The 22,185-nt window shown below is 39.7% G+C and overlaps 2 protein-coding genes across 3 annotated transcripts; both read right to left on the bottom strand.

Moving 5' to 3' along the window:
- Positions 1-1,031: 1,031 nt before the first annotated feature.
- On the bottom strand, positions 1,032-5,205 carry LOC133576332 (12-(S)-hydroxy-5,8,10,14-eicosatetraenoic acid receptor-like). 2 transcript variants are annotated; one of them, XM_061929485.2, is made up of 3 exons: positions 4,929-5,046; positions 3,784-4,671; positions 1,032-2,289 (listed from the first exon to the last, which is right to left on the bottom strand). In XM_061929485.2, exons 2-3 carry the CDS (start codon positions 4,324-4,326, stop codon positions 1,828-1,830), a joined length of 1,005 nt encoding a protein of 334 aa, XP_061785469.1. In that variant the 5' UTR covers positions 4,327-4,671; positions 4,929-5,046; the 3' UTR covers positions 1,032-1,827. The 2 variants fall into 2 exon arrangements, with proteins under 2 accessions (XP_061785469.1, XP_061785468.1); XM_061929484.2 differs by having other exon boundaries at positions 3,784-5,205.
- ttll2 (tubulin tyrosine ligase-like family, member 2) lies at positions 4,612-21,638 on the bottom strand. The gene is given in 6 exon segments (XM_072912205.1): positions 4,612-4,671; positions 18,668-18,729; positions 18,941-19,525; positions 19,528-19,720; positions 19,812-20,049; positions 21,598-21,638. Coding segments are annotated over 6 exon segments (1,179 nt in total).
- Between the last annotated feature and the right edge of the window lie 547 nt (positions 21,639-22,185).

Here is a 22,185-nt window from a genome sequence, read left to right as displayed (position 1 = left end):
TCTTATGTTATTACCGCTAAATTAATTACATTTTATGATGCGCTCCTCCTTTTAAGGGATTTTGCCATTAATCCACACAGATATTATGACATCTTAAAAATAACCAGTTTTGCGTAATGGGCTGAATTTGAACAATTAGTTTCAAAAATCAAGTTTCATTCAAATCTTAGCTATATTTTTATCAGCAATTGAAATGTAACATTGAACACATTGTTGTGTTTACATAATAAAATAAAAAATAATAACAATTTTAAATAAGTAAGTTATGTAATAATTTAGTTTATTTCAAAAATGTGTGTGTACATACTAAAAAAAACCTTTCCAAGAGGTCGTATTTCCTCTCTAGTGGAATAAACCCCCCATAGTTATACATTATTGGGTAGCAGGTTGTTTGCTTTATGTACGATTTTAGCTGTTTTTTATTAATGTACCACATTACTGAATTTCAATGTCTGCGATTTCATAAATGTTGTGTTGTCTATAACCATCATTACTACCCTTTTGCAGTCATACTTATTAAGTAAATGTTTTTTTTGTAGTTATTTTCCAGCTCATGTATTACAATTATGAAAAAGTAGATGATCATCCCTGAGTCATGGAAAAATATCCCAGAGTGACAAAGTGATATGAATAAGCTGCTTCCCATTGGGACTTTTTACTTGTTACACAACATGTGAAGTCATATTTGATTGTCGTCTATTTCGTGATGTGTGTCACACTCTGGAGCATATATTTCATTATTTCCCTGTTACCGTAATGGTCACTTCAATAAGCACACAAGACGCTGTAGCAAAAAGATGGCAGCGGTGACTTCTGACTGACGCTGTCAGAGAGGCATTATTTACTAATATGTTTAGGTTTTTGCTTTGTACAGCTGTACTAAATTACACTGACAACTGTTTCTAATATTTAACTCTCTCGGGTAGCTCAATCAGGATGGGGCTGATCTTACGAGTAGAGGTTTAATCAAACACTAAACAGCTTGAAATACACAAAGTCTACAGGAGACACTATGTGACATTGTTTTTGTTTTGACACATCTTCATTTATTAACAAAAAGGACATTAAGGCAGGGGTGTCCAACGTTTGTCCTCCTGCTTAGTTTTATTCTAAAGAACACATTATACATGGCCAGCATTAAAACATTTTAAAGCGGGATAAGGACTACACAAAAAATGTATATGTAAAAAGATTGAGATGTTACAAAGCTGAGTTGTAGGCTTTTTTGTTTGTGTTTTAAGTACTTTGTATTGGTTTCTGCATAGTAAATAAGAAAACAATGTCCAGTTTGGACACCCCTGCATGAAGGCTTCATGCAAGCAGAAGAGGAAAAAGCCTTATTAATTCAGTCACCAAGTGTCTTGCAGGAAAGAGAGCATTAAAGTTCCAAGTGGCTCCACATGTTTGATGCTGGTCGGCGAGGTATTGGACCAAAACACAATCTGTCCATTGTTCAAAATGTGTTTGGTTCTGTTGGGAAAGACATCAAACCAAAAGTGTAACGCCTTCCTTTGCATTTAAAACAAAAGCAGAACTACCTTTGACATGTCTTTATGATTTGTTCAATCGAAAATCATGACGCCCCACGATACTGTCCCATTCCAGTCCTGTTGGTGGCTTTAATGTGCATTAAAAAAGGCCACAATCTGCACCTTTTTATGGATCAGCACCAAAAGTAAGGATATTCTTTATTGGCCCTCTACAAATGTGTTTTTGCTATGATGCTACAGTAACTAGCCAACTCTTCATGAAGTCCCTTTGAACAAGTCAAGTCCTAATGATGGGGCTTTGGATCCATCTCGTCTACTCCTGGCGCCTGGTTGACCCTCAGATGACGTTGCTGCGTTTGGGATGTGAAGTGTTGCCCGAGGAGCTGTCCAGCGAAATAGGACCGTCTTTGTTAAAACAGGGGAAATAATTAGAGATATAGAGCGCCTTGAACTTGGTGCTGCAGAAGCAGTAGACGAGCGGGTCCAGCAAGCAGTCCATGTAGGACAGCACCATGAGCCCGTCAAAGGCCACGGCCGCTTTGTCCTGGTAGGATTCCTGCCACTCCTGCACCCGAGCCACCAGCAGGACCACCCTGGAGATGGTGCAGGGCAAGAAGCAGAGCGAGAAGACCACCATGACCGAGGTGACCAGGAAGACGGCTCTCCTGAGCTTGGTCTTGTCCCCAACGGTCTTCTTTCTGAGCCGGTTGACGATGTGCACGGTGCAGTAGACCAGGATGATGAAGGGGATGATGATCTGCGTGAAGAAGACCACTTCTCGCAAACTGTCCACCACATCCTAGCAAAAAGACAGAAGAGTTTGTGTACTTGTGGGCATTGACTGAGTTGTGTTGATTGTGTTAGCAGCCCTGGCATGTGTGCGTGCTGTCACTGATACACTCCAGGTGGTCAACATGTTTGAGCAGTGATGCTGTGCAGGGCTATGCTAAAATAGCTCATGTTGGGGCCGATTAGAACTTGCTTTGCTTCAGTTCACCTTTTTTCTTTTGAGAGCTTCTTTTGCGATATAAAAATGTCCGAGATCTACCAATTTTTGGTTTTCATTGCTTATTTTAAGCTAAACGAAGACAATAAGCTTGTTTTGCCAGATCTTTAATAAAATGTTGGTATCCATAACTCATATTTTACATTACATTTTTTTGTTTATCTGCATGTTATATTTCAGTATGCATTTTTTTTCTTCTGCATTTTTTTTGTGTATCACCATTCGAGCTACTTTCACAGAAAAAAATATTTTGTGTACATAAGTACATTTAAATTGTACTTCAACTAGAGAACAGATCACCATTCAAACAGTGCGACCGACCATTGTCTTTATGCTATTTAGTGGTATTTTTTTTACTAAATATATCTGAAATGAATGGTCATGAAAATAAGACTTCAAGCAAATATTCTTTGACCCTTTGGCGAGGTTAAAGTAGCTCACCAGCTACTGGTTGGAGAGCCCTTCTCTAGCAGATATTGACCTACGTTGGAGTGTTTTTTTTTTGTACAAAATGCACCAATGTACCACTACTCGCAGAAAAAAAAGTGTGGACACCCCTGATTTATGGATAATCTCTTCAAAGAAACTCTTGCAAACGCTTTCAACATAAATAACATACGTTTTTGTAAACATCAAAGACAATTTGGAATCGTCTGTGAACCTACGAACACAGGCATTTAACAACTTCAGGGAATTTAAATTACATTTGTGTAAACATTACATAAGATTAATTAAGGTCTTCTACAAACCTAAATTCCAGTTTTGCAAACATCTAGACATCGAGTCTTTGACAAACCCATAAATATTTTTTAAAACACTGATGGACAATTTAGACTTTGCTACTTAATGTACGTCTTTGTAAATACTGGTGATTAATTAGTCTTCAACCAACCTAAGGTACTATGTTAGTAAACATGAACGACAGCCTCAAGCATATATTTAGCACTGAACTACATTATCATGTCTTACTAAAAAGCAGAGGTCTCAAACTCGCGGCCTGTGGGCCATTTGCGGTCCGCTGACTCATATTTTGTAGCCCTCTACCTAACTTCATAGTGTAATTGTGACCTAATAGTTTAATATCCATCCATCCATCCATTTTCTACCGCTTGTCCCTTTCGGGGCCGCGGTGGGTGCTGGAGCCTTAAATATGTATATATATTATTTTTCTAATGAGGGCACAGCGCCTAGTTGATTTATGATTTTGGCTAAAAATAGCATAATAATGTACTAATATAGATGTATATAGCTCTGATGTATGTTGAGACACAAGTAGAGGTCCAATACCTTGATCAAGGTGTCCTCCTTGTTTTCATCACTCTTGTGGCTGTTGCAGCAGTCAAAGTTTTTGAGCATGGTAGGAATGGTTAGGGGCAGGAGGAGCAGCCATATGAAGATCGAGATGTGCGGTGACTTCTTGAGAGCCTTCAGCAGGTTCTTGCGGCCCGGATGCACCACATTAAAGTAGCGGTCGATGGAGGTGACTGTGAGGAAGGCGATGCTGGCTCCTCGGTTGAGGAACAACATAAATAGCATGGCTTTGCACACGGCGTCGTTGCCGCTCCTACGTTCACCCTTGATGAAGTTGTGCGCCTTGATGGGAAGACAGAAGAGCAGCAGGATGTCGGCCAGCACCAGGTTGAAGAGGAAGATGTTGTTGGTGTTGGACTTCCAGAACTTCATTTTGAAAATGAAGAGATGCAGGACAGACACATTGAGTGGTAGAGCCAAGATGAAAATGACAATCATGACCGCTGCGTAGAACTTGTAGAGCGCCTTGTTTGTGGCCTCGCAGTCCTCGATGAGCTGGTAAATCGAACCGTTTGCCATTTGTACGGCCTGGAGTTTCACTAAAGTCAACAAGCAAACCAACTCACACGTGAAGCCAACAAGCTGCAGCAAGAGTCCTTATCTCACAACCTCCCAATCCCGCCCAACCAGTTTCTTCACTGTAATTCACTCCAAAGTTTCTTTTCGCTTTTCACGTCTTCAGTTGGTCCTGGCGAGTGGCTCCTGGTTGCTGTGGTTTCGTTCAAGTCAACAAGGTCCAGCTCTGGAAGTGATTGACCGGGAGACGGAATAACTGGTTCTATATTATGCTGTTCAGTCTCCAAGTCAAAGCTCCTCCTTTATAGCCCGAGGAGATGAGTCACTGGAACCAGCGGAGCTTACAGCCTGCAGTTGAGTGGCTCAACATTAGCATGAATGTTCTTATGAAAGTCTATGATTCTACTTCTGATTTTGTTCATGACGGACAGACATATGAGACATGTTGCAATTTCTTGGCACCAAGTGTGAGAACTGTCTAGCTATTCCTAGCGTTGGTAACTCCCACAAGCTAGCATGTAACTGACATAGTTTCTCATGGGTGACAGCTTCCCAGTGTCGTCCCCCTAAACCCCCAGCAAAAGCCCGCTATAAGTGTCACTCACTCTGCTCATGCTACCGACGCCACAGGGGGATATTTCCAGTCTAGCGGCGGGTCCTTGGGAATTGATGGACGTGATGAATGATGTTGCTGCCAGTGTTAGCTACTATGTAAAGAGAAGCCAAGGAACTTGCATGGAATGTGGCGTTCCTCAGGGAAGAGAAGGAGGAGGAGAGAGACTTCGACCTCAGCAAGCATGCCTCCGACAAGTCCGGACAACTCATTGAATCCCAGATTTTCTATAGTCAGACGTGCAAGAGTCACACCAGCCTTGACCATCAGTCGCACTCCTAACTTGTTGCCACTCGGACTAAACAGCCTGTGTAGCTTTGAGCCATGTGTCAATAATCTCTACTTAAACTTGAACTTTGTCCGTCTTTGTCTCCCACTCTGTTTTCCTTTTAGTTGATCTTTGACCCCTCCCGGCTCAGACAATGCTTTATTTGTCTCACAGCGTAGGCAATTAAGGAGTGCTGGGATGGTCATAAAAGTTGCTAGCCTGCTAGCTACTGTCTGACCTGCAGTGACAAATTGTATTTTTATGGAGTGCTGATATAACTTGATATGTGTTTAACGTTTGTCATATGTCCTGCTGCCACACAGGATTCCCGGAACACACTCAGATAATCAGATCATTAGATGCAGGTGATGCAAAGTACTACGCAAACGAACCAACTCCCAATTGACTTGCAATAGTGGTAACGACCCGATACTGTGACCCAGAGGGTTTCATTTAATCATCCATTAGGGAGGATGTTTGTCATCTAGTTGTCAGTTCTCTTATTAAATCTTTCATTCCTGTTTTGTTGTTTGCCCGCCAGACGTCTTTGATTGACAAGCTGATATCAAAGGGAAGTCAAACGTGTCTCAGTCAGCGCCTGCAGTCTTTACGTAGAAACTCTTGTCATCTTTTTTTTTCAACCTGGAATTCCGAGCCTCCACAAGCGCTGATGTTTCTCTTATCACTGATAGGAACTTTATTTAGCTTCCTAAGTGGGTGTTCACTTCAACAGGCAGGAGGGAGAACATGTGACTGTCCAAGCCAATCGGCTAAGGCGACAATGGTTTAGAATAATAATGTGATGTATGAGAATGTTTCAAAGATCAACATTGGTCATTTTTTTAAGTAGAGTTAAAACATTCTCTGTACCATTAATCAATGGGGACAGCTTGACCCTGGAACAAATTACAATGGTTCCTTGGGATATTGGTTCTGTGATTCAGCTTGTACCTTTTTTATGTATTTATTATTATTATTATTTTTTTTATTAATCAATCCAACAAAATAATACACAATAATACCATAACAATACAATTCCAATTCCCAGCAACAGTCAGAATAGCAATCAACAGAGCAATTGAGGACACACAAACATGACACAAAGCAATCCAAAAGTAGTCAAACAAAAATGAATAATATCAACAACAGTATCAATATTATTAAGAAATCCAACATAGCAGTGATTAGAAATCCCTCATTGACATTATCATCACAGCCATTTATAAAAAAATAAAAACATTTAAAAAATGAACAATAGTGTCACAGTGACTTCCACTTGCATCACATCTCATAAGCTTGACAACACATTGTGTCCAATATTTTCCACAAAAGTAAAATAAGTCATATTTTAGGTTCATTTAATAGTTAATACAAATTTAAATAATGGATCCATCCATTTTTCCATCCATTTCTACCGCTTATTCCCTTCGGGGTCGCGGGGGGCGCTGGAGCCTATCTCAGCTACAATCGGGCGGAAGGCGGTGTACACCCTGGACAAGTCGCCACATCATCGCAGGGCCAACACAGATAGACAGACAACATTCACACTCACATTCACACACTAAGGCCAATTTAGAGTTGCCAATCAACTTATCCCCAGGTGCATGTCTTTGGAAGTGGGAGGAAGCCGGAGTACCCGGAGGGAACCCACGCAGTCACGGGAAGAACATGCAAACTCCACACAGAAAGATCCCGAGCCCGGGATTGAACCCAAGACTACTCAGGACCTTCGTATTGTGAGGCAGATGCACTAACCCCTCCTCCACCGTGCTGCCCATAATGGATCCCATATTTCCAATATATGACTCATTATTATCTACACTAAATGCAGTTTTTTCTACTGATATCATTTCCATAGGTTGTGTATACCAGTCAGTATGAGTTGGACTATCAACATCTGTCCATTTTTTTAGTATTACCCTTGTACCTTGAAAAACGTCAACTGCGAAAGAATGTAGCCCATTGAAATGAATTGAAATCAATTTAATATATGCGTGGCACCCCAAACACAGCAACATTTGAACATGAAACATTAAAAAAAAAAAAATATTGAATAAAGAATAATCCAACAGATTGTACAACAAACAACTACAGTTCCGGTAGTTTTATTTTACCTTGGAGAGCGGACTTCTCCATCAAACACAACATCAGCAGCTTCTCCATGTTTTCATAGATAAATGTTTGCCATTTAGGTATTATTTTAACATTCTTTGCTGGTGTTATCGACTCATTTTGCTTCAGTATTTTGCAGACTAGCTGTGATACACTCCAACTGCTTTCCAAGGGATGATTCATGACTCATTCTTGCTTTAATTAAATTAATTCATCCACTTCTTCTTCTCAGCACTGTTCTTCACACCCACTTTCTTCCTTCCCATGGTTGGAAAACAAAGTTATGTCCTTCTCAAGCTATAAGCAAGGAAGACTGGATGTTTTGCTCGGATCGTACTGGGATCATTGTGGCATTTGTTAACGCCAACAGTTTTTGCTCGTAACCTAAAGTATAACAATTAGCTGATCCAATTAGTTTCCTGAAAGGCGCGTAAAGTGGGAGACTTGTATCCCGACGTACCACTGTATTCCCATTTACACAAAAATAAATGGACCAACAACCTAAACTTCTGGAGCACAGATGTTAACATGACCTGTGACTCCATTAAAGTCCCCCTGCTGCTATCACCTCCCTTGACTGGCCCCCCTCACATTCAAGGTGTTCAATCTAACAGGAGAATGAGACTTTTGGTCCACATCTGCCCACATTCAGCTCCTAGCTGGCAGCCAAGCTTTCTTTTTTCCATACACATACCTCAAATACCGCTCATATTCCAACCTTCTTGATGGCTCATTTCAGGCCCCGCCCTCATAGAATCCCATTATTAGTGTGGATTACAACTTGGTCTTCATGGCTGACTTATGGACCCCTGGGAGGGTCAGCAGAAGGTCTCCCCTGGGGCCTTGAGAACTCAGGAAGTGAATGGAAAAATCCACAAGCACTGATGAAACCACAAGGCCAGGAAGTGAAAGGGGGTCAGAGGCGGTCACAGGTCGGAGAAAGAAGAAGCCACAAAGAGTCAACGGGTGTCAACACCTCCGGACGTCATTATTAAAACTTTCTGTACTGAATGATTACTGGCAGAGAACCGGAAGTTTCTTCTCTACTCCCTCTTGGGTTTCTGCCACGTTTAACTAATAAGTGAGAGTGGAGGAGTCTTTTCTTAGCTTACTGTTCACAGTGGCCTGAATATCTGTTTGAGTGTAAATAAATGATATTATGCTGTATTGTAATGAGACACAATGTTTAACAATAACTATTTTACTTAGAGAGCTGCAGCCTTTGTTAATATTAAAAAGATAAAAAAACTTCTAGATTAGGGGTCTGCAACTCGCGGCTCTGCCACATTTGGCCTTTCTGCCTCCTTGTTGTGCCTCCCTCAGATTTTTTTTTAAACATCTGGGTAATAAAAGTTTGCATTTTTCAAAAGAGTTCTGAGGCTGTGAGGCGCAAGTAAGGCAAGCAAAAGAGACTGGAAGCCTGTGTGTTCACTTCAGCTTCTCGGGTGTGCAACCCCTAGCGGGTCAACTAACCAGAAATACTTGCCAAAAAAGAAAACAGAAAAGGAAAACGACTTAACGGTAAATTCACATGAATGGATTGGTTAAAATAAAAAAGATCAAAACATTTAAACATTTTTAAGCTGTGTTACGTTTTGCGGCTATATACTATTTTTCTTTAGTGGAAGAGGCAGCAATATATCTGTTCTGAAGGTTGCAGATCCCTGCTCTAGATGGTTCTTCAGTGTCACACGATGTTATTTGACCTATTTCAGGTCCTTCTTTTTTAATGTATTGTTTTATGTTGCTTACAATTCATCTTTGTAAAATATTTCTACAAATAAACTTTACTTTCCTTCCTCTCCATGATCATCATCTCTTTTATAGTAGTAACGTTATGATAGTACTTTCTATTTTCCTATTTTTGCATGGTACATTTAATTTCCTTTGTGTATGAAACTGGCTCGTTTTTTGTCATTGTGAATCTCACAGATTTGTGCATCGAGCATTAGTGTGTCAGGAAGTAATTTTGATCTGCTTTTTATTTTGTAATGTTAATGCCAGAGCCTCCACCTTTTAAAAATGGGTCACGCTGTCTTAAAGCCACACCTGCAACATGTCCTTAAAATGTTGATTGGCCTGCAAGCGTAACTTTTGTTTGTAATGATTGATTCATGTAATAATCTCTCTCTTAGATTTTACAACAATTTAATGCTAAAGCAAAATTTATTCCTGAGATTTTTTCCCCCATTATGTTCAATGTGAAACTCGTGTCTGTCGGTCAAGAATTATGCAAAATTACAATTTTCCAAGTGCTTTTTGAGACAAAAGTTAATCTTCTGCATCACAAAACTATTTGTGTGGTGTTTTTGCTTTTTTTCTTCCTACCTTTGACAAGTCTTTGCATGCAACAGCTGATATCATCGCTTAGCTGGCGTCCTTGTAAGCATGTCTGAAGCAGCACTGAATCAATGCTTTTTGCTTGTCCATACATCCATTTTCTACCGCTTGTCCCTCATAGGGTTGCGGAGGGGCTGGAGCCTATCCCAGCTGCACTCGGGCACACCCTGGACAAGTCGCCACCTCATCACAGTCTTTTTTTCAACTCTAAGTCTGATAACACATACATTTAATTTAAGGCAAAATTATTTCATTTTGTACAAGGTCCCTAAGACGAAGAGGACTCATTTGAGTAACAAGACAAAAAGTAACAGGTGTAGGTTTTGACATAGAATTAGCAGACAGCAGTGCCTCTTCTGTTGCGGGTCCCAAACTCTGGAACAATCTCCCTCTTCATGTGTGACAGGCCCCTTCTTTGACCGCTTCTAATACTCATCTCAAAACCCACTTTTATTCACTGACGTATAGGTAGATTTGTATTGTATCGTACTGAAAATATTTATTTCGGACATGTTAAAAAAAAAAAAAGAATGAAAAGAAACCCAAAACAACAACAACCACAACAATGATTAATTAAAGAAAATATTAATAAAATAAATAACAACAAAGTGATTTTTTTAACATGTTTATAGTAATAATGTTTACAGTTTCACATTCCAACACGTCCAAAAGAGAGTAGGAAGAAGCCGAGTTTATTTAACCCTATCCCTTTCCGGTCTGGAAATCATTCCTACATATTTGTTAATTTCCTTCTTCAAACACAAACACAACAATAATGAATGAATAAATAAATATCAATGCAATTATATAAATAGGTGGTTACTTTAATGATTTTTTAAAAATGTATCTAACCTTTATTTAACCAGGAAAAAAATCCCATTGAGATTAAAAATCTCTTTTTAATCTCAATGGTTCACATGATTTACTAAATATGTGATAGGTTATGTGTCGTTCATCAATTAAGTTTAAGATTGTTATCAGTATTACACTTCCCTGTACTTTGTAAACACTTTGAGTTTGAACAATTTCCCAAACTGGATTATATTAGTACATTATTTGACTTCTTTGCTAAATCCATTACATAATTTAATTCCACATACTGATATACTAAAGGTCTTAAGTGTTGTATGTGCATACAAATGATTTAAGTTACATTTTTCTCTAAGATCATATTTCTCCTCATTTGTTGGGAACAAAGGTTGTACATTCTTGGGTAGCAGGTTATAGTTTGTTTTGTGCATGATTTCAGCTGTTTGCAAAAGCACCAAGTCTTTGAATTTCAATATTTTTGATTTGATAAATAAGGGGTTTAAATGTTCTCTATATCCAACATTGTGTATGATTCTAATGGACTTCTTTTGTAACACGGTTAGTGAATGAAGTGTACTTTTGTAGTTATTTCCCCATATTTCTGCACAATGACTCAGATATGCTAGCAAGCAGTAGAGAATATGAAGTGGTTATTTTTGTCTAATACCAATACTTAGCTTTATACATAATTGAAATATTTCTTGACAACCTATGTTGTATATCTTTATATGAGATTTCCAGTTCATTTTTATCATCAATTATTACACCAAAAATGTGATTTATTTTACTCTTTCAATGTCTACACCGTCTATTTGTATTTGTGTTTGACTTTCTCCTCTGCTGTTACTGAATAGTATTATTTTAGTTTTACTGAGATTCGAAGGTTGTCTGTTTTTGTCAAACCATCTCTTAATTTTTTTTATTTCTTCTGTTATTTGTATCAGTTTGTGTGTGGTCTCTCCTGAACGAAACGCAGTCGTGTCACCTGCGAATAGTACTAACATTAAGTCTTTTGTAACTTTACAAATGTTGTTTGTATAGAGATTGAACAGTTTTGATCCCAGTACTGATCCCTGGGGTACGCCACAGAAAATATTTTGTTGTTGATGTTTGTTTATGTAGCTTCACGTATTGCTTCCTGTTGGTTAAGTAGCTTCTTCTCCAGTTTGAGATCAACCCTCTGATGCCGTACTGTCCTAATTTGTTGATTAAGATATTGTGATTGTTTGTGTCAAATGCTTTTGCTAGGTCCATAAACACTGCCGCTGCACACTGTTTACCATCTACTGCATTGGTAATCTCCTCCGTTATTTTGGTTAATGCCATCGATGTTGAAATGTTGGCTCTGTATCTGTATTGGTTATTGACAAGTATATATTTCTATTCATGAATTTGTTCAGTGTGTTATTAAATAATTTTTATATCATTTTGGAAAATTGTGGAAATATGGAAACAGGTCTGTAATTTGTAAACTGGTGTTTGCCTCTAGTTGTATAAATCGGTACAACTTCTGCAATTTTCATTTTATTGGGGAAGTTACCTGTTTAAAATGAAAGCTTGCTGATGTACATTAAAGGTCCTGAAATTTCTTTGATAACCTTTTTGATCGTTTCCATGTTAATACTCTAACAATCAGTCGAGGTTTTGGATTCACATTCATTCATTCATATTTCCTCTTAATTCGTGAGGAACTGGAATTTCTGTCTATATTAAGATTTAAATCCTCAAATGAGACTAGATCTGGAATATTTTCTTCCAGATTTGGTCCAATATTTACAAAATGGTTGTTAAAGCTTTTCACTATTTCGTTCATATTGTCCTTTTTTACATTTACATTTTTTTTTACATTATTTTCGAGGAATATTTAAGGTACTGCCTTTTAGACCCATTTTTGATGATGCTATTTATGATTTATGATGCTCCATAGGCCATAGCTTTTTTTTGTACGCTTGTATTTTCTGCCTCTATGATCTCTGTTATAAATATTTTATATAATGTATTTTTTTTGTTACAAGCATTTTTCAATCCCTTTGTCATCCATGTTTCATTGTTCATATTTTGCTTCGTACTAAGATGTTTCCATAGACAGTGTTTGTCGTACAGTATATTGAAAGTATTTAAAACAATCATGCATCATCTACATCATTTTCACTGTACTCATTGTCCCAACTTTGTTCTCTCAGATCATTCTTAAAAAGCATATACTTTTCTCTGTGCATAGTCTTTGAAATTACTTTCTGTCATTCATGTTCCTCTTCCCGTAGTTTTCATCATAGATTATGAAAACGAGTAGATGATCACTGATGTTTGTTATCAGCAGACCACTTGTCGTATTATCAAAAGCATCAGTGAAAATATTATCAGTAAGTGTGGCACAGTATCCTGTAATGCTGCTTGACCTTGTGATCTTTTTATATGTTTTACTTTTGTTTTAAATGATACAATTTAGTCTGTCTTATGTCTTTGCTTTTCTGATTATTTATATTTTTTGCGTGTTTGCGGTGTACAGCTCTTTGTTTTTCAACTTTGGTTGTTTTTAAATGGCTTTATAAATACATTTGTTATGGTCTGGTACATGGAATATAAGAAAATGGCAATTATGTAAATAACATGTTGACAGAAAGTACATTGCAGTGATTGAACAAAAACATATTTTAGAAATAACATCAAAAATAATTTAGGTAACAGGCTGTGCTTAGATTTTAACAACCATCCATCCATCCATTTTGTACCGCTTCTCCCTTTCGGGGTCGCAGGGGGTGCTGGAGCCTATCTCAGCTGCATTCGGGTGGAAGGCGGGGTACACCCTGGACAAGTCGCCACCTCATCACATAGCCAACACAGATAGACAGACAACATTCACACTCACATTCACACACTAAGGCCAGTTTAGTGTGGCTAATCAACCTATCCCCAGGTGCATGTCTTTGGAGGTGGGAGGAAGCCGGAGTACCCGGAGGGAACCCATGCAGTCACGAGGAGAACAAACAACCAGTCATAATTAAAATAAACAGAAAAATAAATTAGTACTTTTACTTTTGGCCTTGTCATGACCTGGAATGGATTTGAATAATGCAACTTTTGGTTGGCCATGTGGCTTATCCAGAGTGTGTTAGGGTAGCATTGAGGGAAAACACAAAAACACAAAGTGTGAATTTTAACACTTTTTTTTTAAGAAAATAAACTTAAAAGTAAACGGATGAGGGAAACCACAAATATGTAAAAATATAACATTTCTAAAAGACTTAAAAAACATGTCATTGTAAAGTCTAATTTTAGGAAGCAAGGAAAGGCAACAAATATTGCAAAATGTATTCATTAAATATGCAATCAAATCAATGTCTGGGATGCTTTGCCTAATAAATCATTTTTTTTTTATATAGTTAATCATGCTTTTACACATTTCCTGTGGATGCAAATGTCAATGATTTGTCAGTGAATGTGATTTTAATGACCTCAATGATTGACTTCTTTTCAGGAGGCTTGATTGCGAGCACGGAGAGAGACAAACTTTAGCAAACACACTCCTACGCCGTAACGTCAGCGTATATGAGTCACACACACTAAGCACGTCTGTTGAATATTTAGCTGTTTTTGTTTAACATTATATTGTTGTGTTGGAAAGAACAAGCACCCCCCTCCATCCAAAACTCATGGACAAGCACTATAAAGTAGCCCTAATTTGCATGTCCTTGGGGCTTAGTGGCTCTTGAACCTTCTGATTCACACTTCTTACAATGTCTATTGACTTGAGCTGTTGTTTTACTAATGCACATACTTTTAATCTAACCTTGTGACACACCTCACTCCATTTAAAAAGACCAACTAAATATGTGGGAGGAGTATTGTGGTTGTTTGTGGTCATTTGAAAATAATGTGTGGGATGGAAAAATGAGAGTCATGCTGCCCTCATCTGGTCCTACTTACGGTAGTCTTTTTGTAAATGTGAACATTTTTTGAATGGTAGGCTTTTTGTGGATCAAAAAAAAAATCAGAGACGTTAATGGTAGCTGGCAGAGCAGTCAAAATCACTTCAGTGATTATGTTTGAGTAAAGTAATGTAACCATGGTTGTCAAGCAGCTACTGCAGGCAAAAATAGTAAGGTTGACTGATCTGCGCAAAGAGATACCTGGCCTATTTTCTCTCCACTTTACCTGAAAGTTGAGGCTTTCTTTTGCAAAATTTACGCTGGTTCACGGTCGCCCTCTTGAGGAAAGTAATAGTTTTGGTCGCTAGCTGGTCCAGTCAGCTGGCCTTGAAGCACTGATGCAGCAGTGGAGGGTCTTTTGCAGAGGTGTGGACTCAAGTCACATGACTTTGACTCGAGTCAGACTCGAGTCATGAATTTGATGACTTTAGACTCGACTTGACAAAATGTAAAGAGACTTGCAACTCGACTTAGACTTTAACGTCAATGACTTGTGACTTCACTTGGACTTGAGCCTTTTGACTTGACATGACTTGCTACTTTCCCAAAAGCGCTCCGTATCTTTCATTGTGTACGTGCGTGTCTGTCAGCGTGTGTGCTGCCTCTCAGTACAACAGCCAATCAAATTACATCCACGTTGTTTTCATCCCACAGCATTCATCCGATCAAATTGCAGGACAACTAACGAAGAAGAAATGTCAAACAACGCGGCAGTAAGGAAAAATTATGCCAAAAATAGTTTCGTTCGGGTATTAAAACTACCAGTTGGTCAACAAAAAACGAATTGCAGTATGCAAAACATGCGGTTCGAAGATTACAGACGGAGACGCAACAACTTCCAACTTCGTTCGACATTTGAAGTTGCACAAAGAACGGTAAGTTTTGAATGTAAGCTAACGTTTATTGGCTAAGTAACGTAACTTTTATTTGCTGTGTAGTTAAATCAGTGAGGCTGTAAACTCACTGCTAACGCTATAACCATAGACATCTTATAAGTAGACGCAGCATCGAGCGCTACTGCCTACTGACGCTGACGAGACGCGGGGCCGCCATCTTGGAGTGGTGATCCGCTCCACTCAGTGCAATTCATTTGGCAGGAGCAATGCACATTTAATTCATTTTACCTCACTGAATACCACTGATTTTCACACGTTTTTTTGTCATATGTGTAGCTATGATAAAGGACACATGTTTTGGCGTGTTTTATTGTTCATAATTTGCTTAACAGTAATATAATATTCTTATACGCTATAAGTGACCAGACGTCCGAGATCAAAACTGGGAATACAATCCCAGAGAAGGGGGAAAAAACGGTCAGCTATTTTTAAGTTCAAGAAACAATATCCATCCATCCATTTTCTACCGCTTGTCCCGTTTGGGGTCGCAGGGGGTGCTGGAGCCTATCTCAGCTGCATTTGGGCGGAAGGCGGGGTACACCCTGGACAAGTCGCCACCTCATCGCAGGGCCAACACAGATAGACAGACAACATATGATTAGGTTATATATACATGCGTATATCCTACATACACAATGTATGAATACATTAGATATTTATATATCTTATAGACTGTATCTCTGTTGCTGCAGCAGCAGAGAGTTTATTATGTCTTGACACTTTGTATTGATATTTTCTATTACATTCTTCCCTTAAAAGATAATGTTTACAGGGATTGTTTTATATGTATTATTTATGTATGTCGCTTTGGATAAAAGTGTCTGCCAAATTCTTAAACATAAACATACATAAACTCCTGAAAGTCTTTATATCAGCTAAAACCACCAATCTGTTTCACTGGATTCAGAATAAAACCAAATTCTGTTTTACAATCTTTATTTGAATATTGTTACTTGAAGACTTATTCCTGGTTACAATTATACTGTTAAGAAAGTATTGTCTTATACTTTGCCTAAAATGAGAATGCATCATAATCAGTGGCAGCTGGTGAATTTTGTTTTAGGTGGGGCTGAAAGTTTGTAAACCAAACCCCTGTCGGGGTGTCATCCTCCCCCAGAAGATTTCTTTGTGATTTTCACATACAAATATTGAAGATCTTTGCTCCTTCTCAACTCTGTGATAATATTATTTTCACAAAATACAACCAATAGTACGTAATGTTAAATCCATCCATCCATCCATTTTCTACCGCTTATTCCCTTCGGGGTTGCGGGGGGCGCTGGAGCCTATCTCAGCTACAATCGGGCGGAAGGCAGCGTACACCCTGGACAAGTCGCCACCTCATCGCAGGGCTGTTAAATCTTACTTGTGAAAAGTAATCCCCTGATTCCTATTTTCAACAGTCCGCTCATTTGAGCAAAAACACGCTGAACACACGGCATCTTTGTTTTCTACCTGTCAACTGTCAGTTTAGGCTGCTCGCCGGCACCTCATCACCACTTCAATGCTGCATCTACTTATAAGATGTCTATGGTTATAACATCAGTGCAAACACGGCAATCTGTTGCGTCCACTGCAGTTTGCTACCTTATTCATACTTTTTGTCAAGTGATTTTTTTTAAGCAGGGTTGCATGAGGTACCCACACATAACGTTACGTTAGTCAATGTATCACACACAGTAACGTAACGTTAAACGGCGGTCAGCAGCACCGCGTATTTTAGCCACCTACAAAAAGACAAACATAGTCATATAAAGGTGAGTTAAAATGTATACTGTATTAAGAATATGTGTACATATTGCATAGGGCCCTGACATCTAAAAAGTACAACTCTGTTCATTGTTATGTTCATGTATTTGTTATGTTTTTCATGTGTACGCACACATAAACACACATACAGTATGAGATGAGATCAATGAGATAAGGTAAGAACAGAATAGAAACTACTGTGGAACTAGTTACAATGCAATATGCCATGGAAATACAATGTTAACACTTTTGTGCGAATAAGTACAGTTGCACTTGTTTTTTCAAATGTGTTTATTCTGTAAAGGAATGAGTTAAATGTTTAAAATGACTGGTTAATAGTGCTATTATGAAGTGCAATGTCAGCACTATTTTTTTTCCTGCAATTGCAAATGCACTTGTTTTAATAAATAAATACAGGGTTTTAAAAGCCTACACAATATGTGTAAATATATTAGTCTGTGGTTAAAAGGACTTGAAAGGACTCAAAACTCAAAATGCAGGACTTGGGACTTGACTTGAGACTTTCCAGTCTTGACTTTGGACTTGACTCGAGACTTGCCTGTCTTGACTCGGGACTTGACTCGGGACTTGAGGGCAAAGACTTGAGACTTACCTATGACTTGCAAAACAATGACTTGGTCCCACCTCTGGTCTTTTACTACTGAACAGCGCGTTCTGATTGGTTTGGTCTCCTGCAGTGGCCAATTATTCTGTGGTATTGATATTTTTTGTACATTTAGCCATTTGTATCCTTGAAAATGCTTATTAAGGCCAATTTTTTTTTTAACTGTGATGTTGTGAAGGTGCAATATTTAAAGCGGGATGTGACCAGCGACGACTGTATAGTCAGTCACCTTTTAGGCACATTGTATTTGGCTACATTTTCAAAAGTCTTATCACCTATATGCGTCTTTATCACTTGTGGGTCTTCAATACTGTTTAATGTTGTGTGCCGAGCCAACTGCCCCTAGTGGACAAATGGATAACTGAACACAACTGCAATACATGAAGAGCTGTCATTAGGATGTTCCAGTGTCTAACCTTAATTAACAACCTTTTTTGTTGTTGGTTTTTGAATATTAGAACACATTTATGTCTTACCTATTGTAGCGTCCCGGAAGAGTTAGTGCTGCAAGGGGTTCTGGGTATTTGTTCTGTAGTGTTTATGTTGTGTTACGGTGCGGATGTTCTCTCGAAATGTGTTTGTCATTCTTGTTTGGTGTGGGTTCACAGTGTGGCGCATATTTGTAACAGTGTTAAAGTTGTTTATACAGCCACCCTCAGTGTGACCTGTATGGCTGTTGTTCAAGTATGGCTCGCATTCACTTATGTGTGTGTAAAAGCCGCATATATTATGTGACAGTGCCGGCACGCTGTTTGTATGGAGGAAAAGCGGACGTGACGACAGGTTGTAGAGGACGCTAAAGGCAGTGCCTTTAAGGTACACCCCCAATATTGTTGTCCGGGTGGAAATCGGGAGAATTTCGGGAGAATGGTTGCCCCGGCAGATTTTCGGGAGGGGCACTGAAATTCGGGAGTCTCCCGGGAAAATCGGGAGGGTTGGCAAGTATGCCCCGCCCCCGTTGTGAAGTATCAGGTCATGTTGATTGAACGTCTGAGAGCTCACCCTCAGCTTGGCCTTGTGTAACCTCAGACACGCTCCTGATCGTCCTTGAGCGTGGGCTTGGTATCAGGTTTAGGGTCTTGCTCATGTTGTGTTGGATAGCTTTAGCCGCAGTGGTGCTAATGAGTTGAGATGTCCTTTCCAAGTGGAGTAGGAGGAGGCGTCCATGATATTGATGACAGCTGCTCTTGTTCTGGCTGTTTTTTTTGTCTGGGTTTTAATCCGTGGAGGTGGATACAACTTTGGGAGCAGGGGCGCTCGTCTCGTTAAGGTCTCCCCTCAGGTGGTCCGCGCAGGTGTAGCTCATCAAGTCAGTAAGGTCTCCTAGGAGCTTCTTCTTCACTGCCAGGTCAGTCATACAGTCGGGTGTTAGTGAGGGTTTGTGGTTGACCTCCAGAAGCCAGGGTTTGAAGCTGACATCCAGCAGGATATCAAAGCTCAGCAGTTGCGCGCAATTGTGGCACGCGGGGCCAGAGTTGGCGATAGTAAGCAGAGTAAGGGTGATGATATTGTTGATCCTCTGCCAGAGGAGAAGCTCGTTGACATCCTGACTGTGGAGGAAGTGGCGGAACTTACCCTGGGTCCACTTGCAGCCTCGGCCCACCCGCTCCTTGGGGGCGTGGTAGAAGGGTCCCAGCTTGTTGATGCTGGAGTAGGTGAGTTGGACATAGGGGTTACTCAGGGAGGACAGGGTCTACTTCTCTGTGGAAAAGCGCACCAGTCCCTCCTGGTAGATGTACACGGTGAGTGGATGGAAGCTCTTTACGCACACATAGATCCTCAGGTCAAACTTGTAGCCCGAGATTAGCAGAGGCTCGCTCATGTACTTCTGCACAACCACGGCGCAGTCGTACAGGAGATGAAAATCCCTCTGCCTCTGGATAGGTCCACTGGCTTACAGATCCAGTAGCAAGAAGGCCTTCCTCTGAGACTCTTGTAGTACTCAGCCAGGAAGCAAGTGAAGTCGCCGGGGAGGATGAAGGCTATTGGACTGAAATCATAGAGTGACGATCCGAAAGTTGCTCTCATTCTCTTCAGGTTACGCTCCAGGTGGTCCTACATAAATAATCAGAATAGATCATTAGTTGTCTTCCATTCTTCCTATTTCTTTAGATGTCGAAGTACACATACAAAAGGAAAATGTGACCTTTCGTGTGACGCCAACAATTTGGGGATGGTGATTGAGGCGCTGCCAAGGCATCAGATCAAGCTGGGGAACTTAGAGCACCGCCATGCAGTGGAAGTTCCAGTCTTCCTGCTCCCATCGCCTGTCATGGTATTCTTCCCATCCCCGCTCCAGAAGGACCCCTCTGAGTAGCTCAGGGCCTGCGTCATGCAATCTGAATACCATAGCAGCCGCCAAGCAGCAGCAGCAGCAACAGGATCTTCATTATGATGATGATGTAAGGCGGTGAATGTTTGACATAGTGAAACTGAGAAGGCAAAAAGAAAGAAGACCTGACTCTACTCTGCTTATTAGAACGCATCCAAGAATCACGATTACACTTAACGCTGCCGTCTAGTTTACATACACTTGCTCAAAGCCACTGTTGCTGGATGGCGTGCAGCATATAACATAAACTTTTCCCTTAAACGCCACACTGTGTGTAGAGCGCTGATGAAAACGTGATACCCCTAAATACATGCCTAGTTCCTAAGAACAAAAACATCATGGAACCTATAGCAAAGCACTAGATGAACTAGATTATTTGCTTGGTCAAGATGTGACATTTGGGAAAGAGTCTGGCCTGGTGCACGGCTCCTTTAAGTGAACAATGAAAACCAATTAGCAGCAATGAGAGCCGTTCTGAATTTTGCATTGCAATAAATAAAAACATCGTGCCTTAGGAGTTCATGTAAGACAAATAGACCAATTAAAGGCTCAGGACGTTTTTGAAATTCATTTATTTTTTAAAGAGTAAACCAGTAATATTGAACTTATTGAGCTTGTGATTAAAGTCAAAGCAGTTGAGAACCACTGAACAAAAGAATCATTGTAATGTCTTAAAACAGTGGTCCCCAACCTTTTTGCAACTGCGGACCGGTCAACGCTTGAAAATGTGTCCCACGGACCGGGAGGGTGGGGGGTGGGGTGGTATGTTTTTTTTTTTTTTTTTGTCATAAAAAAATACAATCATGTGTGCTTACGGACTGTATCCCTGCAGACTGTATTGATCTATATTGATGTATAATGTAGGAACCAGAAATATGAATAACAGAAAGAAACAACCCTTTTGTGCGAATGAGTGGGAATGAGTATAAATGGGGGAGGGAGGTTTTTTGGGTTGGTGCACAAATTGTAAGTGTATCTTGTGTTTTTTATGTTGATTTAATAAAAATAAAAATAAAATATATTTTTTAAATTTAATTTAATTTTTTTAATACATTTCTTGTGCGGACCGGTATCAATCGATCCACGGACCGGTACCGGGCCGCGGCCTGGTGGTTGGGGACCACTGTCTTAAAACATACTTGACCCAGCTTGGTGCATGACTTTAACTCATAAACTCCTGAGTGACACATATCAAAACATTGTGCAGTGGTGGTTACGATGTGACAGTCATGTGACTATTCTGAAATATGACTTCCAAATTTACAAAAGCCTTTTTTTGTTATTTAAAAACCATATTCACATTATATTGCTTCAATAGAATTAACTACAGTGCTGCTTCAGGATAAGAGTTTAATTGATTCTGTGACAAACTCTACTGTATTGTGAAACAGCGTTGCCCATTGAAATCCATTTTTGTGCTCGGCCCGCAAAAACATCACAATTAATGTAACACATGTAACATCCCTTTTAGAAAAAAAAGTTTTTAGATGAGAAATATTGTGTGAAAACCAATAGAATATAATTTAGTACTAACAACTATAGTCGTTTTATGATGTAATGTAATGATGTACAGCATTTACATTGGAGAGCGGACTTATACGGTATCTCCTTTACTGTCAAACACACCATCAGCTTCTCCATATTTTCATGTATAAATGTCCATGGTTTAGATATTTTAACATTATTTGCTGGCGTTGACTCATTCTGCTTCAGTATGGTGCAGACAGTGATACGCTTCAATTGCTTCACCAAGTAGTTTACATGGTCATGTTTTTTGATGATTTCTTTATTTCAATGATCGGCTTCTTCTCAGCACTGTCCATCACACTCACTTTCTTCCTATCCATTGTTGGAAAAAACAGTTATAAATAAATGGGTTATACTTGTATAGCGCTTTTCTACCTTCAAGGTACTCAAAGCGCTTTGACAGTATTACCACATTCACCCATTCACACACACATTCACACACTGATGGCGGGAGCTGCCATGCAAGGCGCTAACCAGCAGCCATCAGGAGCAAGGGGTGAAGTGTCTTGCCCAAGGACACAACGGATGTGACTAGGATGGTAGAAGGTGGGGATTGAACCCCAGTAACCAGCAACACTCCGATTGCTGGCACGGCCACTCTACCAACTTCGCCACGCCGTCCCCAGTTACGTCGATCTCTAGCTATAATGCTATTGCTTGC

Source organism: Nerophis lumbriciformis, linkage group LG34 (assembly GCF_033978685.3).
Source record: "Nerophis lumbriciformis linkage group LG34, RoL_Nlum_v2.1, whole genome shotgun sequence".
NCBI classification, from domain to species: Eukaryota; Metazoa; Chordata; class Actinopteri; order Syngnathiformes; family Syngnathidae; genus Nerophis; species Nerophis lumbriciformis.
This window is presented reverse-complemented; position numbering and strand designations above follow the sequence as displayed.

What these genes read in the sequence shown, in the direction of transcription:
- LOC133576332 (XM_061929484.2), bottom strand. Translation starts at nt 4,326, where the DNA reads ATGGCAAACGGTTCGATTTACCAGCTCATCGAGGACTGCGAGGCCACA. An exon ending in AGGAGGACACCTTGATCAAG is followed by an intron (nt 2,290 to 3,783) that starts GTATTGGACCTC and finishes TCTTTTTGCTAG; the next exon opens with GATGTGGTGGACAGTTTGCG.